We start from the raw sequence: 19,050 nt of genomic DNA, 5'->3' as shown, positions 1-19,050 counted from the left end.
CGAGACTACACCTTTGGTGTTTTCAGTTTCACTGGCCACAGTGAAATACTGCCCCAGAGACACAATGAAGTCCTTGAGAACATACCAGCTGTGGTGAAATGGCTGCCTCTACGCTACACTGAAACAGCCATGGTTGCCAACCATATCTAACCATGCACTGGTTTGCTGGGGAGTCCCAAGCTGTGATGGCGGGAACATGAGAAAGAGAGTGAAATAATATAGTGATTTAAAGAAGATAAACTTGCAGGCATATGGACCAGTAGTGTAACTAATGGAAAATGCTGTAGCTCCCACATAATAATCCTATTCAGCCTGGAGAAGGGAAAGACCTCAACCTCTTTCCATCTCCACAAAACTCTGCAATTTTGTTCTGTAATCAGTGCCAAACCCTGCAATGATGAATGTTAATTGCGATGGCTGGAGGGAACAAACGTGCATTAATCATACAATTTTATTTTCCACCGACTAAACCCACAAATGATCTAGGGTCTTCTCACTTGAGACCGTTCAAATGCTCCACCTCAAGCACGCGTTTAAGTGGCTGCAGAAATGAATGCCTAAGCAGGCAGGAAAAACATCACACTACTGAGGTTTTTTTTAGTTCTGTATCAAGGTCAGTAGGTTGTTTCTGAAGTATTCACATAAGAATCACATTCGGCAGTGAGGACGGCCTGACTAAAACTTTACTATCCATTTTTCCCCACGGATTATATAGCCGTATTTATGCCTTATGTGGATTTACTGAAAGAGCTCAGCTATTCCCTCATGCCTTGGCGCAGAGTACAAGCCAATGTCATGGGCAGCCCAGAAAATCTAGCAGCTCAAATCCCATTCCCATACCCCTAGCTCTCCTATTTTCAAATACATAATAATAAGAAAAAACGTGCGGATTGGGCTGATGCTACTTAAGCACTAAGAGGCATTCGAGTTTCACTGTCAGACAATTCCAAACACCCAGATGTGGTTTATTTTGATTTTAACATGTGGTTAGGTTGCTGTATATGCCACCTAACATATATATGTATATATACAGCATATAAAGCCAGAACAATGGACTTTGGAAAGTGCTCTAAAGCAGCTGAAAACACGCTGATAACATCAAGTGCTACAGGGAGCTCAGCCTCCTTCCCTTTCCCAGGTCGAGTGCCCTAATAACACACGTCCCATTATTCAACAGGAGGCATTGCTACTGTTAAAAAGCTTTCAGTTAACGTTTCCAAAATCTTCCATTTCAGTCCAAAAATCTAGTGTGCCGTGTAAAGTCTAGATCCTTACATGCAATTTATCAGCAGACAACAGATCAAATAAGTTATTGAAACGGCTTCTATGTCATCCGCATATTTTAAAGGTCACTTTGCTACTGATGAGAAGAAAACTGCAGGGTTCACTCTCACAGAGAGGAGCTAATTGCTCAACATTTCGTGTAAGTATACTCAGGCTCTTCCAAGCTGTTCATTACCCTGACTGTAATGGAATTATTTAACATTTAAAACCATCGGATACACTCAATCACAAAGCTCCGCAGACATCACCGCGTTTAAAACACCGCTTCTTCAGGCGCAGTAGACCGAAGAGCAACGTTCACTTTCCCTTTTACATCGAGTCAGAAAAACACTGTGGCTATCCCAGCGCTTTTTGCATTTCCTAAGTCCATTGCAAACACTTAGATGTCTATCATATAATATACCCTTTGTAATATCGACTTCCTCCCACTTTTTCCGTCCACCACTCAGCCTCCGTGTCCGTTCTCGTCAGTATGTCACCTGCTTCTCTCTCTCGGCTTTCTTTACTGGTCTCTTTAAGCCAAGCCCTGGCACCTGTGGTTTGTCTGACAATAGCGAGCTATTCAATACTTAATTTACACCACATGAGGGTGTCTCAAGCTGTGTAGGATGCCAGAGTCCATTTGGAAGTCCTCCTGTTCGGAAAGGAACCAAGGGGCAAACAGATAGCTTTTTTTTTTTCCCCACTGATTAAAAATCTTACTGTAGCAACCTGGTACAGGAGACTTTGAAAGGAAAGAGATGAAACATCATGTGCTAGAAAACAGATGGAAAAGGAATTTTAAAGACATAATCTGATGTTCTCTGAAATAAAATAATCTGTGCTGGAGACTTCCCTGAGCTTTTTCTTGTCCTTAAGGAACCATTTTAAATATAATATGATTCCATATTATTTCCATTAAAATCTCCTTAGACAGGATTAAGTAATCATTATCCCCCTGCAGAGCTTTTTAGAAGCCTTCTGTTGGCTTATTTTTCAAAGTTAATTGCAGAGTCAGGAAGAATTACCTACTAATACAAACAATAAAAAAGTAAACCAAAATTTTTCCTTCCTGTACTGCTTCTTTTGGAGTTTACGTGCACACAGACCTTCCTAACGTTCGCCTGCTCTGGGAAGCGATGGCTTTACGTCCAGCAAGGACTACGTAAGGTGACTAATACCTGGTGTAATTTCCGTACACAGCTTTTTCAAACACACACATACATTGAAACGAAGCCGGAGCACATCACGAGGCTTTCAGCACAGCTGCAACGAGGAAAACACCTCCCGAAGAGAGAAAACTCTGTGGGTTCACGTCAAGGTGGGCTGTTTCCCCGGGAAATCCCAGGTGGCAAAGCCTATTATCAGCAACTATTAACTAATGAGCCCGGCTCTGGGGTCACCGGGCAGCCTGTGCTCTCCTACAGCCCACTCCCAGGCTCCGCTGCCTGCATGGCAGTGCCTGGAGCACACCGTGCAAACTACAGGGGGGCTTCTTAAATAAACGAGCCGAGCGGAATTAAGCTGCAGGAGCAAAAGGTGCCTTGCAAGAAAAGCTGCTACAACGCTGTTTAAAAAAGACGCGTGATTCAGAGCCAGGCAAAAGGTAATTCAGGATATGCTGTCAGGTGCGCCAGGACCAGGGCATCCCCCTCAGCTCCCAGCTGTCCCCTCTGCTGTCAGAGAGGTGGAAACCAGGCAGAGGCTGAGGACACTCGCCTGCCCCGTGCACCCCACGGGCTGGGGGCTGGCAGCCTTTCCCGCTGGTTAGCGGGGCCCGACACCGCCTGGATGCAACCAGCTGGAATATAAACCGCGGAGCACTGGGAAAAGTCACTCCATTGAAGTCCCCGGGCTCTACCACTGACTTCACGAGGCACAATAGTAACTGAAAACAAGTACTAGAAACAAATTTCTTGCTTTCATCCTCTTTTCCCCTCTCCCTGCACCATTTCTTCTCTCCCTAGAAGCGGATGAAAACCTCTTGTACATAAACCCACCTTCCTGCTTAGCTTTCCAGTGTATTGCTGTTACAGCTGTGTAATGATCTCAGATACTAGTTTGGATCTGCTTTACAGGTTTCATTGTGTCATGGATTTGTGTTTAGCAACGTAACACTTTTTGAAAAAATAATCTTTTCCGTACCCATGCATTAAGATTTGAACAATTTACTCTTACAGAAGAGCGTTTATCTGTAGCCATCTTCAAGCATCTAGGGCCAAACTATTCCAGGGTTTACAGAACCCAGTCCAAGCTGAATTATTTAAGTTTACATACTGGTGTGGCTGATACCAAAAATAATGGCTTTAGAGATTTTTTTTCCCCTCTTTATATTAAAGCAGGCGTCAATTTTGAACTTAATCACAATTTTTGAGTAACTATATGTTACACGCTTATCCTGGTGATGAACAGATGAAGCCAAACGTAAATACAAACTATCCTACGCTCAATTTAGTGGCAGAAAAACGGAAAGATGGGGACTGGCAGGTGGGGATTTCCTCTCCCTCCTTCTCCGCCCAGGTCGCACACTGATGGCTGCCCTTTCCCCTGTTCCCTCTCTGGAGCTGGCAGGGGAAGGCAAGCATCCTCCTTCTCCGCGTCCGTCAGCCGCGGTCCGCCAGGGGCGGGCAGGGGACGGGGACGCCGCCGCCGCCGCCTCAGCTCCGGGAGCGGGGCGGGACCGGGACCGGGAGCGGGAGCGGGAGCGGGAGCGGGAGCGGGAGCGGGAGCGGGAGCGGGAGCGCGGACGGGCGCGGGGACGGGCCCCGCTCGTCGCCGGCTGCGGTGCTGCGGCGCCACCTGCTGGGCGGCGGCGGGAGCGCGGCTGCAGTGCCCGCCGGTGCTTCCCCAGTGGGCGGTGGGGGGGTCTGCCTCAGACCCCTCTGGAGGGGCTGGAAGTGCTCCCCAGCCGGGCGGGCATCACCTGGAGATCTTCACATTGATGGTCCGGATTTGTGGAAGCAACAGAGTCCTTCGAGGTTGGATGGGTCAGGGACCGGGCCAAAGCTGCTGGTAGCTCTCCCTGCAGCCCGGCTCCGTTGGCGGGTGGCGGTGGAAGCCACTCCAAGTCTGGAAAACCTCAGTGTGGAGGGAACATTTCGACCTGAAGCAACCGTGGGGATTAAAATATACGTGATGACAAAATAACCCCTCTTCGATAGGTATGCTACAGGCAGTCATCCTCATCTAATGACGAGGAAGAAGGTCCTGGCTCTGCATATTCCTTAGAATACGGCTATCCAGCTTTGGTTTTTTGTGTTTTTTTTTTTTTTTCTGATTTTTTTTTTTTTTAATAAAAAAAAAGCTACCTTCTTTTGCAGTGACTGACAGTATGGTGAAAGTTAAACTATTTTGCTTCTACAAACCCATACAGACAAGAAACTCTCAAATTAATATTCAGCCTTCCATGCGTGCAAAGTCTGTATAGTTTCGTAGGAAGGAAAGTGTTTTCTGTTCAACACAGATATTTCCTTAGTGATGGATTTAGAACTGCTTGTGCTATAAGGTAAACAATACAACAAAATACTTTAAAATAGTCTGTCAGATCATTCTTTCCAGTAAGTTCAACTAGAGTCCCAGGAAATATAGGGCTCTGAACCCTGATACTCATTGACCAGTGTTTAGCAGTATATAAAGCAAACCCTATTCCTAAATCAGAATACCAATTTCAAGCTTGACATGGCTGAATTTTAGTTGATTTGCATTGATTGCAGAAATACCCTTGCAGCAACAATATATTTTCAAACAAGCTTGGAGGGACAGTTTCTTGACTGGCTGCAGACAAGGTAGGACCACACTGCTGCCAAAGGCAGTGCTCCTGCTGCAGCTCTTGTGCCTGGCATCAGTGATCACACGGCTGCTGACCTGGCTGAGAACGGTGGAGCGGGCTGAGCTGATCCCACCCTCGGTACAGTCATTTAGTTATTAGTGTCAATACAAGGAGGTGTGTGGCCTGGACAGGGTAGGGGTAAGACCGAACCATCCCTTCCATAGGCTTAAGCCACTTGGGAAATTACCCCTGAGGTCTTGAAAACTGCGAAGATAGCAAATGACAGAAGCTCATTAGATCAAAGGAGAACAAAATTATCATATTCATTTTTTTCCTTCAAGTGTACGGTAAATATAATTTCAGAAAAGCAGACTCAAGAGTAATTATTGCTTCAAAGACACAGCCCTTCCAAAAGGACTGGCATTTCCCAGTATCTTTACGGTCCTTATCTGCTTTAGCCCTTAAGTCTCTGGTCCACAGGTGGCTTGTACATGGCCCAAAGTTGACTCTTTCTTGCGACTTCACCAACGGCAACCGAGTCTTCTTCACAAACACTTCCATCAGACCTGCACTATGCCCTTTGGTCTCACCAGCCCCTCCGCACTGCAGCCCCATGGCAACAGCTGCAGGCTGTCTTCTTTCCGTGCAAGGTGCTGATTATTGTCTGTTTGGTTTCACAGTGATAGGAAATTATATATTTGGCCTTATTTGTCAATATTTGTATAGTAAAAAATAACAGCTCTAAGAACGGCTCACGTAGGTATCTAAAAGCTGGTGTTGAGCCAACGTTCCTGTGCAGTCGCGGTGTCCATAGGGCAGAGCTGTTGTCTCTATACACTCAGCAAAACAAAAAGCTTCCCCACCCTCCAGGCTGGCTGGCGGAGTGATGTGTTCATCTGCTCCAGTCAAAAAGGAAGCAAATTCCTGGCTGGTCACCCAATCCAAGTTAAGCACATGTAATCTCATGGTGACACTCAATATCGGTGTTAATGTAATGCACACACAGAGAGGGATGGGATGCAGTAAGTGTCCTCAGGAGTGCTCGGCTTCCATCTGACATTAATGTCATTTAGGCGCTCTGAATTTTAATGCGGGTCGTTAACACCGAACTCCTGTGCTCACAGCTGGAAAGACGGAGCCTTTTGACTGTGTCGGTGCCCTGCACCTTCGACAAGGGCTGTGGGCGATGTCACAGGTTTTCCAGTTCGTGGCAGGATGGGGGAGTCCCGTCAGACTCCACCATGGAGATGTACTTTACGGGAGGTGGTGGGGGCTTGAAAGACGGAGGTCTGTTCATGCTGAAACAGAAGAGGAAAAACACACCATCAGTCACACAAAAGCTGTGTAAAACACTTGTGAAACGTTCACAGGAGGAGGTAGAAGGACATTACAGGTTGCCCAGAGAAGTTGTAGATGCCCCATCCCTGGAAGTGTTCAAGGCCAGGTCGGATGAGGCTTTGAGCAACCTGATCCAGGGGAAGGCACCCCTGTCCATGGCAGGGGGTTTGGATCTAAATGATCTGTAAGGTCCCTTCCAACCCAAACCATTCTATGATTCATTAAGCCTTTGTAAGAGCATCTGATGTTTCTCGTACACGCAACTTCCCTGTTTCTGTTCTACAGCCCCCCTGTATCTCCTGGTATTCATTTGGCTTTCTCAGCTCCCACCTCACAATTTTACTTTATTCATGCTTTCAAAGAAGTGGATCATGGTCCTGGTGAACCATTCAAAACCCTTCCAGAGATCTTTTGCTCACACTGTTCTCTGAAGGTATATTTAAAGACTCGTAAGTTTTTTTTTGTCGATTTATAGGCCAAGATAAAGAAAGGTCCTGTCCGAAATCAGTGAAAAAAATCCATCCCATCTTCGCTTTCCATACACGGGATTTACAGTCATGTTTCAACAGGGTTTTCTAGAACCGCAAAATCATTGCCATGATTTTTCAAACATTTTAGTAATGTTAATAAGATTAAAAATAATTGGCTCTTAGATACTGCTTTCATCAGTAGATCTCTGAGTGTTTTAGTAGGGACTTAAACTTTGGCAATAATTACAAACTCAATGCTTCTTGGACTGAGATTAAGTTTCAGGTAGCCTACTTTCACGTATGTTATTGACAACTCAAATAGAGTTGCCCTAGAAGTACCATTTCATTAAAACATGTCCTCAAGTAACCGTGCAAAATGAGAGAGCAAAAGCAGCTGGCAGGGAGGCTAATAGAAGTGGGGGGCTCTGGGGAAAAAAATCCACTTGTATTCTTCCCTCACACCCTGCAGCTGCACCGCCGCTTTTTTTTTTGAGTTTATTTTATAGATAACCCACGGAACAGATGAAAGGACTGAGAACACTCCGCGTTTCATACCGCTGTATGAAAAAAAAATGATATTAGCGATCCATATACTTAAAGGCGTCGTGCACTCTCAGATGAAAATGTGTAAATCCAAACAGCTGGGTTAGAGTTTGTGCTGTTCTCTGTGCCACCCCTCCCGCCCCCGCGGTTCCCCTCCCAGTACTTACATCTCTTTCTGGTACTGACACCATTTCCTGATGCCTAAAACTATTAGAAGACTGCAGAAGAGGAGCAGGACGGCCACTGCAGTTGGCCAGGGGAAGTGACTGGCTTTCGTGTTCCTTGGGCCACCTGGATGGGACACACGAGACGGAGCTCAGCCGAACGTTCTCGGAGAGGAGAGAAATCTGTGCTTGCTGCCTGTGTTCCCCCCAGGCATGGTGCTGGTGACCACGCAGTCCCAGATGAGCATCCAACTGCCAAGTTCCCAGGCTGAGGATCCCAAACTCCGAGCATGGCAGCTTTAATTTATGGAATTAACCCACTTTTGTTCTGACTGAGTTCACGGGCTGATTTCAGCCACCCATCGGTTCACATGACGAGACTATGCAGACACAGCCCGGCAAGCGTCTAATCCGAAAACCATTGGTTTTCCCTCTTCCCCCATGAACTTCTCTAAGAAGAGGAAGCCTTTCACGGTGCAGCCGGGCTGCCCATCCCATCCCTCCTTCCCACCAACTTATTTTTCACGCCTCTGACATCAAACCCTGCCGAAACATCTGGCCAAGGGCACAGACATCTTTTGGGATGGGCTCTCGTTGGAGGTGCAGCATCTCTGCCTCGCCCCGGCTGCCTCTCCCCAGCACGGTGCTGTGATCCCCCCACTGCCCACTTCTTCACAGCCACCCTTGGGATCCCAGCTATGGAGAGGAAGGAGAGGAGGAGTGCGGTCCTCCTTCAGCTGCCGCAGAGGGTGCAGCAGCAGGCTGGGTGGAGAGAGGGCTGGAGCACAAGAATCATTGGGCCATACCATCCCAGGGCCACCTCCTGTTCCTCTGTAAGGTTGGTCATACTAGTACATCGCCCAGCCTGAGTCTTTGCCGCAGCGCCAAGTCCACCATGCTGCATGAGCCATGAGTGCCACCTGGGGCACAGGAGTGTGACCAGCCAAATTTTGATGCTGGAAGAAAACATGCACTGGGGCATTGCTTGCAGATGCACGGAGCAGGCAGGAACGCCAAAAACCTACGACAACCTGTGGTGTGGGGACACAGCAGTTGTGACTCCTCTTTTCAGCTCTTTTCCCTTTTTTTGAATTCCCCTGTTCAAATGTACATGATACTCCTGGTTTTGTGCTTCTCTGCTTTTCTTGCTTACTGCAACAGCACGCCGAAAGAGGAGGATTTGTAGGATAATGTCTCACCAGTACTATTGAGCAGACTGCTGGTAGTAAAGAAATCTTTCCCTCTGGTAACTGAAATTGGCTGGTCTGTGATGCTGAAGGACAGGTTACCTGAAAAGTGGGGCGCAGAACATTTTTAGTAACTTCTTTGAAGTTTTTTTTAGTAAAGATTGTGTTTTGAAGCCACCATTATTCACCCTGCTGAAGACTGGAAATCAAATTCCAGAATCAACATGTCAAGATTTACTCGGCAAGACGCCTACATTTTTGGTCTACAACCTGGTGTTAGACAAAAATTATGCTTTTATCAAATTAGAGAATATTAGAAGAAAGAAAGAAAGGAAGAGTATTAGAAAACACTTATTAAGATGATCCAGCAAGCCAGCATTGAGCTGCAGAGTGGTCTGGGAGAACGATAAGCTTTTTACCTCTTTGATGATAATGAAAAAGCTGAAGATATTAAGTGGCTTAGCAACAACACAAAGGGTCTGCCTTTGCCGTGACTGAGTGAAACCTCAGTCTCCTCTGTCAAGTACTGTGTCTGAACCACAAAAGTCATCTTTCATCCATTTGTAGACAGATATTTTCCCTTTCATAATACGGCTAAGCTACCTACATTTGAGATCAGTGCTGCCTAAGGATACGTTCCTGTTTTTTCTAGCCATCTCCTTGCTCATATCGTCTGAAATAATAGCTAAAATATGCGACTAGACAAGGGCACAGCATTTCCAGGGCTGCCACAGCACTTACGATGCGCCAGGGTTGTATTCTCGGAGGAGCGTGTGGCATTCCCAAGGCTTTGAGGGGATTCAGTGGTGGAATCGTTCAGATCTGTACAAAAAGGAATAATATCCTTCAATTATCTTACAAGCCTGTACGTGACTGCTTCATTAGGCTCAACTCTGGCTGTTTTATATCCTTCACTTTTCTCTGATGCAAACAACAAACGAAATAACAGAGATACCCGAAAGTCTCTAGTATAATTGCTGATTTATAAACCCAAGAAAAAAAATCCATTGTTTAAGTGATGTAAATGAGCAACCAGACAGAGGCAGGAAAATCTCTTTCTTATAAAATGAAAATCTCTTTCTTATAAGATGCTGGTTCTGATTGAAATTGAGCACTCAAGTGAGCTTGTGTGTGTGTGTGTGTGTGTATATATGTATGTATTAAAAAGCCCTATCAAAATCAGTCCAAATCTAGGACACTCTAAAAATTCACTGAGAGTTTTGGACATTAATTCAATTCAGTTCTTCTTTTCTCTTTGTTTATTAGGTGTTTAATTTTATGGGGATAAACATGGTAGATCTGGCATTTTAAAAAGTTATATATATATATGTAAAAAAAGGATATGCACTTAGAGATCCCATAGCGCTGTGCTCTCTACAGCACGCTGATGAGCGCTACTTATTATTATTTACATAATGGCTTGTGTTAGAGCCTCTGAGGACTGAACTGATAATGATAATCCCTCTCGTACGAGCCTGGTGGCCCTGGGAGGGCACAGGGACACGTGTCGATATGCCTCAGCGGGCGCACTGTTGCCTGTGCGCTCTGAATTTGTCCCCAGTTACAGCTGCTGGACTGAGGACCCTCCAAGGCCATGCCTCAGCTGGTGGCCAGGCGGGCACGGCTGTAGGGAAGCCGATGAGCAGTGCAACGCACGGTACCTCCTGCAAATAATAGTGTAATTCAGCACGCTTTTAGCAAAAAATTGCAACCGTCGAGCTGTGCAAGAGCAGGACCGTGAAGCATTAGAAGATGTTCACAAGGTTTCGGTCTAAATGCGTGGTTGTGGGTTATACGCGGGTAAATAAGCACCGGAGCGCTGCCAAAAATGTGTTCAGAAAATGGAAAGTGGCTGCTACATTTGCACTTCGGCTAAAAGACGACTGCCATACAAATGCCAAAGTGCATTGACAGGTCCTGCCTGTTTCGAAAGCACAAAGACAAAACAAGATGTTAAAAAAGAAAGCCACTTCTGGCTTTCTGCTGCTGAGCAGAGATTTTCTAAAGGGAAAGATTTGTGAAAAAATATCCACCTCTAGTGTTTTTTTTATTGATTTATTGATCTTTAACGAGGCCGCCTTTCAACGTTCTATTAGCCAGCCTTTATTGCCCCACATTATCTCATTATTTCATTGCTGCTCTGTGATTTTATTTGGCTTCTCCAGTAATTTATTTCATCTATAAACTACCTTCAGTGCTCACTACATTTACCTAGCAGCTCTCTCAATTTTAATATTATTAAATTAAATATGTCTAATAAAACCAGGATACTCAAATGTTTTTTCATTCCTCTTTTGCCACTGCAAATCCCTGATGGCTTGGAGACTCAAACCTTTACCTTCTAATTCAGTGCAACTCAACAGGGGAATTGCTTCTGTGAAGCACTGAAAAGTTGGTACAAATTACACCACCTGACTTTTGGCCTCTGCTCGGACACAACTTTTCCATGTTTAGTAATAATTTTTGCGTGGTGATGTGATGACTATCAACTAGCAGCTGAAAACAAGCCTCGCAGAGCGAATGTTCTTGGCAAAGGCGTTACAAACCGAGGACCACGTAGAGCTGAGTGCCTGCCGCTGTATTTTTTGGAAGATACTCCAGATGACTGTAGATTTGCAACCCAACACTCGCTACATTGGTGCCACATTTGCACTTTGGACCACCCATAATTGGCTTCTTAACTCCCCAGTTACGGTCCTACAAAGCAAAGAAGATGCATCAGCTACTCACGTGCTGTTGTCAAACTCTCTTCAGCTGTGGCGCTGGTATAGCTTTTTGTCTCTGTAGTAGACATCAGTGTTCCTGTTGAAAAACATAAAAATTGCTGTAGAGGACCATATAACTTATTTCTCATTTTTCCCTCTTTCTTCTCTATTTCCTGACTAATGAGGTCAAACATTTGTAACCTACTACTTGAGATGCTGGCTTCCCTCAGACAAGCACCACACAACTCTGTGTCTGGTTTGAAAGTCTATCCCAAGCTAGAAATTAGAGGATTTTGGTGAAATGAATGAATAAACTTTGAAAAAACTTATGAGGCATTTAAGCATGCGTTTTTGGATTTCGGTTGAGTTTCAGCTGAAACTCTGTAGAGTGCACTGGCTTGTTTTGACCTGAAGCCAGAAGAGCGATAAACAAACCTACATAAATGAGAATTTAGACAAGGTTTCACCAGCTCCAGTGAGACAAAACTGTTTCCCCAACTAGCAAAGAGGTGTTTTGAAGAAGATAGTATACAGGAGTCACGCTTGCGATGCCTGGTGTGAAATGCCAACTTATTTAGCATTTTCCTTTAATCTTTTTTTGAAGTGCTAAGTATTCTAGAGCTCAACTAGCTATTTATCTGATATTCAAACACAGACAGATGGTGGTTAGCAAGTAGACCTCTATTTTCCCAAGAGAACTATTCCAAATTTACTAAAAAGAGTCCATCTTTCCTAACACCTGTCTCATTTTTGGAAAAGTATCATTAAGCCATGTGAACAAACCTGAGAAGGTGACATGCAGCTGTAACTCAACACTCAAAGCCTGAGCATCTCTGGGCTCAGAGATGGAGCTGTCATGGCTAAGCAAAGACCAGGCTTCAGTTTTAAAAGCCTTGGTTTTGTTTCCCCTCCTCCTTCTCCTGCCTATATCTGTGCACTCTTCCCTCGTGTCAATTCCCAGCTGTCTCTTGGATTTTCATTAAAAACTTGCGAAATAACAGGAAGTGAACCATATCCATTTTTACAACAGCAGATTTGGACTTGGCGTCCTGACTCGGCTGCAGGCCAAAGGGTCTGCTCAAGAAGCTGCTGGTGGCACCAGTGTGGGAACCAGCAGTGAGCCAGAGAGAAGAAGCACTAACCCATGGTCGGCACATTGTGCCTGCCACACGTCAGGAGCATTGTAAAAGGCAATTGTTTCCTGGGCTGTTTACAGAAGAGAAATGGCTCAGCTCCGGCTTACGCTATGACTTTGACCTCGTACCTCCTCAACCAGTGAAGACGTATAATCCAGCGAGGAGAATCCTCTCTATTTACACTGTATATTTATAGACTTTGTCATCAAATTCTTTCTTGAGCCAGAAGGACTTTCAATCCACTTGGGCAAGTGCTTTGCTGCCTCACTGTCAGCCAGGCTGGGCAAGCATCTCTACTTTGGGGATGGGGAAGCCAGCGTGAGAAGCACCAAACTTTCATTTCAGTACCACTGCAATCTGTGTTCCTGCCCTGGCATATCTTGATCCAGCCTCTTCATGCCTCAGGGCTTTACACTGTGTGATTCGGCTCCCAAACAGCACTCTGCTGGTGCAGGATGAAGCCTTGCATTCGTGTCTTCACACCCACATCAAACCATGACACTCGCTCATCTCTGGGTAAATGCTGCTATAACATAATGTAGGTTACTTTAAGTGAAGGTCACAGGATTGAATTGCGCAGCTTAAGGAGGACGATCAATGCCCCACAGGCTTCTGAAAGTTAATCTGCTACAATCAGTATTTTTGTTTTGGGAGAACAAGGCTGCTGCAAACACCAAGGGCCAGATCCACTCTTGCCAGCCGCTGCCTCAGCAGTGGATCATTTCTGAGCCAAAGCTTTGGTGCTGCTATGGAGGGAAAGATGGATTCTGACAATGACTTGCCACACTGCCTCTTCCTCATGCTGCCGTTTTGCATGTGCTGTTTTGTCTCCAAAATGGGAGCATGTGTCATGTCTGTGTTAGCTCAGGCCACATGGCAGCGAGCACACAGCTTGGTGCCAGTGAGGGCAGCTCTGACGTCCTTCCAGCTACTGCTTAAAACCAGTCAGTCCTACAGGACTCAACAGTGGGGCTTCGAAATGGAGAGAGACTTTAAAGACAAAAAGTGTTCGCAGTCAGGCTGTGCTATGAGAAAATACACCCTGCTGGGACTGGCGGGCATCAACCCTTTATTTTGGGATCAGAAGGCAGGAGGTTCACAGCTTCACCTGCTCTCGATTCAGGCTGCTGATGTGCTGTTGAGTATGTGCCGGCCACTGGTGCACGTACCTCTTCCCCAGGGAAGTGAGGTTAAACCTTTCCAAGTGAGTCACCCTGCTCTGGTGTCACCAGCCAGAAGAAATCACGGAGTTGAGTCATCTGTTGTACATGTTTTGTTTGTCAGTGCTTTGTACTTGTTCTCCTGTGCTCCGATGTTTGGGTTGCACTTTTTCTAGCTGTAATGTAATTCTATTTTGGTATGATAGTTAATTAAAGAGATAGAATAAATATTGCAAACAGATAAACTTAATGTCTGTTCACTTGCTGAAATTAATGCATATATCCTGAACAGAGCATTAAAAAAGGTAAAAATCAGGACAGCATTCTCTCATATATTTATTTTTGAACTGTGGAATTCCTAGCGTATAATGCACTAGGAAAAGGGCTTCAGTGGACATTAAACTGCTTGCTGCAAAAAATGCAAGATGGTTATTGTGTTTATGTATCTTTCTCCTACATTCTCAAAAACAGAGAAAACATTTTGGCTGAATTACCTTGTGTTGCAGAAGCAGGAGCCAAGCTTGTGTGACTTGTGGAATCCAGAGAGGTCGAAGATGTCGATTGGTGCTCTAAAGACAAACAGATTATGTGGAATCACATTTAGTCGATAGGGTCTTTTTAAAATAATGTTAATAAATCATGAAGCAACGTAGATCAAACTGCTTGCAGGAGCTGTTGGGTAAACGCAGACTCTGCAGCAGGAATCCCGCTGTCGGAGTTAAGGTTAAACGCTCCAAACACATCCCACATATTCAAGGGGCACTCGGAGACAGCTGATGTTATTAATGCTGACCCTTTCATGCAGGCTAGACATATGGTTATTTATTAATGTTTAATATAGAGTTCAGCTTAACTGCTGCGGGGTGGCTTTGGCACCTGCTGGTGGTGCTCCCCCAGCTTGCCAGGGCCTTGCCGGAGATGGTCCTGACAACACGTGGCAGCCGCGTAAGCCCAGGAGATCGCCTGCTCTTGCAGGTTTTCCTCTCAATACCTGAAGATATAGTTTTATATAGCTATCCATATGCATGCTCTGGTAAAGCAGTGCTATTTATCTCATATCAGTAGTGAACGGGAATGATGCACAACTATCGGGTGAAGGAAAAGTGGCCGTTTTACCTTTCTACCACATGCGCCTCTCTGTCATAATAGGAAAAATTTATTCATAGTTGTATAGGGGTTTTTATTCCATTTCATAAAAAGCCATAAGAACAATATGTGATATTCAGCACGCTGTTTTAGACGCTGTCCTAACATGACAGTTTTAGCAGGATATGTGTCAGATCTCTTCTTGGGTAATTTCATAGCTCACAAATTCTTGTCCAGCAGCACAAAGGCACTGTTAGTACCAGAGCACACTGACCTTTCCCTGGCACATCTCTGCCTCTGTGTGCACACTTAAGCAATGCTCAAGCAGAGATCCTACATATATTGACTGAGTAATAAAAAAGGCTTTTTTTTTTTTTTCCCTTACCTGAGGTAGTCATGATATCTGATGGAAGTGCTGAATTTCCAAGGCCTATAAGAAAATCAAAGCAAACACTGTTACTTCGGGTGAAAAAGGTGTTTATTCTACTTTTCTAAAGTGGGTGATTCAAAGATTCAAGAGAGTGAGAGTGCATCACAGTTAATTTCCGAATAATCTTTCAATACACCACTCAGCCAAGTGGTCCTGCGAGAAACATGAAGCACCTGAGGGAACTGCGTGGTGAAATCCCTAGGGAAACAAAGGTTGGGGGAAAAGGTTTTGGAGCCCCTGGCACCTGAACTCAAAAAACAGAAGCGAGTTACATGGTTTTCTTGCATATGAACAGATGCACCTTATTAGCACGCAGCTCCAAGGGCTGCTTGGAGAGATTGCCTTGCAGAGGCCAGTGCAGGACAAAGTCTCTCCCTCAGGGACCTCTGGTATCTGGGATGGCTTCCTGGTGTATTGGCTGAACCCCCAGGGCCTGCCACAACCTGCACTCGCAGAAGCAAGCTTACAGTGAAAATCACTCTTCTTTCCACACCGTTCTTCTGCAGTGTTTCTCCAACACCCTCGCATAACCCGCTGCTGAAAGGCAGCTGCCTCCTGTGGGGAGCAGAGCAAGCCACCCCAGGAGAGGCATCTCCAAAGGGCTTCAGCTGAGGTGTGGAGGGAACAATTTATCTGCCTGCAATAAGCTGATAATAAGACAAACTTGCAGGAGCAGAGCGCGAGTTTATCAAACTTACACAAATTAAGAAACATCCCATCAGTTCTTTAATTAGGCAAAAATGCTGAGGATCTTGGCTGTGTACTTAAGCAGAAGGTAGAACCATTAGTGGGGTTGTTATTTTTAATTATCTGTTCAGTGCTGAAAGAACTACATTCAAATGCCAGCTGAAGCATCAGAAATAACGTTAATTGCCCCTCAAGGCTGGAGCTTAATTATGTTTAATTATGATAGATTACACACCAAAATACACATTTATTGTATTTTCTCTAAAGTCATAGCTGCAGAAAGGGGTACCTCACTACCCATTCAGAAACAAGTTTGCAAAAACATTTTTCCAACAGCTTTAGGAATTTATAGACGCATCTCTAACATGACCCAAGTTATTTCATTCTTGATTTTATCCTACCTTCTGAAGCCATGGTAGTAAAAGCTTCAGATGAGGCTTCATTAGTCTTATTGTCTGTGAAGGAAAAAAATAGAAAGATGAAAGTAGTTCTTAAAAGTAGTTAGGCTTTTGTTATAAAGGCTGAAAATTTACTTTGGGGTTTGTGTCATACTGTGCATTAGTATGGCACCTTCACAGAACATAGCTGAGAATTAATTTAATTCTTCCCTTTCTGTCACATCTAAATACGTTAACATTTTTATACAGAGTGGATCCATCTTAGCATTAGCATAGCCTGCAGGCAGGAATGTAGACTTCTTTAATTGACAGCTCTCTGACTTGAATACATTTCTACAAAACTGCAAATTAGGTGAAATGAGTCATTTTGGAGAAAACCGATCATTTATCTCCCTTCCCTCTGAAGCTATATTTGCAGGGGAGTAAGCTCTGGCTTTTGATGCAGTCTTTCTTTGTGGAAAAACATACCAACAAGAGTATCCACAACCACAAGTGAACACAGCTCAGCTGCAAGTAGTCACTACAGTACGTGGCATGGTCATGGAGGCTGTTAAGGAACAGCAGTTCAGTGGCACTATCTGTGCAGCAAGGAGCATAGCAAAATAAATAAAAAAAAGGCCTAGCTTCATTTGCACCTGAAGACGAGGCATGCACAAGAGGGTACTAAAGGAAATTAGCCCTTCTCTCTGGCCACCCTACATCCTTGGGAATGCCATAAACCTCTGCACGACCACGTCTCCTGCTTTCGCCAACTACTTGAGTCAGTATTTCCCTGCGTTTCCCTAATCACGTAGCTAATTCTTATGCTACAGGTTACAGGGGAGGTTCTCTATTGCCTAAAATGTTTCAACTGGTTTAGGGGCCTTTTGCAGGTTTCATTGGCCCTGATTCCAAGGGTTTGATTTTCCAGAGAGCTGCATTGCACACGTGCAGACTTTCTACCAGGAGTGCTCAGTGAGAAACACGATTATAATAGCTCACTGGTGCCATGTGGCTAAGCTAGTGTATTTTTGGGTACGGGAAGCACAGCGAGATACTGCCTAACAAACAGCAAGCATCTTATGTTTGTGCGGGAGTTTCTTAGCTCATTTAGAGTCTTGAGCAAAGACTTGAGCAAAGAAACCTGCCAGAAAGTTCAAGCTGTGTGATGAACTCATACGATAAGGCTTCCATACACTTGGCATTTCTTCAGTATTTTAAATGACAGAGAATACATGTGTTTGGTGTTTTTAATGGTTTATGTTACAGATGCGTCCAATCTATGAAAAACCTACCGAAGGAAACAAATATCTCTTCTGACGAAATATTCCGTGTTTCATTCCCGAGGAAGGAAAACAAGCATGCACACGAGAACATCTTATGTGCCTGGTGGGGCCCTTGCAACATCAGCGTCGATTTCAGCTGATAGAAACCTTCACTGTCTTGCGAGTCTTCTTGTTCAACAGAAATATCTTGGGGAAAGAAAAAAAAGAAAAGCTGCAAGACCCTCTCATTGCACTCCAAACTGTAAGAGCTGTGCAAAATAGCGCTACTGAAAAGCACGCTCATATGGCTGCAGGTTTCTTTGCTGAGATGCTGCCAAAGATTTGGCAAGAACAGCGCGGTTATGCCAAGCTATCGTTGCGTTACCTCCGGGTTGCTCCATCAGGCTCACTCTGTCCACGTACCACAGGAGGCTTGGCTTGGGAAACGCCTTCCTCACGATGCAGCTCACATTAGGCTACGGAGCAGTAAAAGACAGTTGTTAGCCTCTGGCATTTCTCACCCAGCTACTGGCTTCCAAAATCCCTTACAGACAGAGCTCATTTACTCACCATCCCACTCGAAGAGGAAGCACTTGCTTCCTCTTTATTGCATTTCTTCCCCTTGCCATTTTTCTGGTTGGAGACACTGCCGAATGAAAGCCCAGGGACATTCCATCACCCTGGGTCAGGCGTGGGGTCCAATACCCTCCAGTCCTGTGTCATGGCCCAAGGGATGTAAGGTGGCCCTCCCCATGCACTCCCTCCACCAGCTGAGAACCATGGGGGCAAACACCCACGTGGAAAAACACTGGCATCGGTAATGGGCATGGTGTGTGTGGGGAGAACGAGATGCCTCCTGATTGCCATGTAAATCCTTCGTTGGGCAGATAAGGAGGCAAATCCCGTGAAAAAGACTGCCTTGCACACTGATACGTTGAATATACAAAATTAGCAACCTTTGTAGAGGGCATGACATGAAAGAGGTTTCCAGAAGTCACAAGGAACTGCATGCTTCAGATGTAGTAGTCCTGGCTCTGTGCCAATTGCTCCAAAAATCTGTGTGTGTGCTCAATTTAATTTCTCATCAAGCAGTAGATAGGAAGGACTGGAGTGATCTCCAAATCAAGGCTGGATGGAAGGTTGGGTACTAGCAGGGTGAGAGCTCTCGTCCTCATGCTGCCTAGATGTTCCCAACTACAGTTACTTAACAGCTTATGGCATTAGGAGAAATTGCCTTGTCCGTTTAAAGAAAGAAAGAAAAAGAAAAAAAGCATGCATTACTCATGCAGCACAAAGCCCTCTTGCTCCCACTTTCGAAGAAAGTGGTTCACACATTTAGTTGAAAGCAAGCTTGATGCATTGCAGCCAGCAGAAGTCAATCATTCAGTATGAAGACTGAAACTACCCAGCTGAAACTCTTTCTTTGCCATGGTAAACAACCTCTGAACTTGTTGTGTAATTGCTTTCCCC

At 45.0% G+C, this 19,050-nt stretch overlaps 1 protein-coding gene across 3 annotated transcripts in view; it reads right to left on the bottom strand.

The window, feature by feature from the left end:
- Positions 1-6,221: 6,221 nt before the first annotated feature.
- The window catches only part of CD96 (CD96 molecule), a 29,507-nt gene continuing 16,678 nt past the window's right edge, over positions 6,222-19,050 (bottom strand). The window contains exons 6-16 of one of the 3 annotated variants that reach the window (XM_086627369.1): positions 17,966-18,056; positions 17,611-17,787; positions 16,340-16,393; positions 15,207-15,251; positions 14,230-14,304; positions 13,684-13,686; positions 11,465-11,536; positions 9,476-9,556; positions 8,747-8,836; positions 7,551-7,674; positions 6,222-6,330 (exon numbers count right to left, since the gene is read on the bottom strand). In XM_086627369.1, the coding sequence (XP_086483495.1) occupies positions 6,222-6,330; positions 7,551-7,674; positions 8,747-8,836; positions 9,476-9,556; positions 11,465-11,536; positions 13,684-13,686; positions 14,230-14,304; positions 15,207-15,251; positions 16,340-16,393; positions 17,611-17,787; positions 17,966-18,056 (921 nt within the window). The remainder of the gene's footprint in view (positions 6,331-7,550; positions 7,675-8,746; positions 8,837-9,475; positions 9,557-11,464; positions 11,537-13,683; positions 13,687-14,229; positions 14,305-15,206; positions 15,252-16,339; positions 16,394-17,610; positions 17,788-17,965; positions 18,057-19,050) is intronic. The other 2 variants (XM_086627306.1, XM_086627446.1) reach the window with 2 other exon arrangements.

Source organism: Tauraco erythrolophus, chromosome 1 (genome assembly GCF_009769465.1).
Source record: "Tauraco erythrolophus isolate bTauEry1 chromosome 1, bTauEry1.pri, whole genome shotgun sequence".
Lineage (NCBI taxonomy): Eukaryota > Metazoa > Chordata > Aves > Musophagiformes > Musophagidae > Tauraco > Tauraco erythrolophus.
The sequence above is the reverse complement of the archived record's forward strand: the minus strand, read 5'-3'. Positions and strand labels throughout refer to the sequence as shown.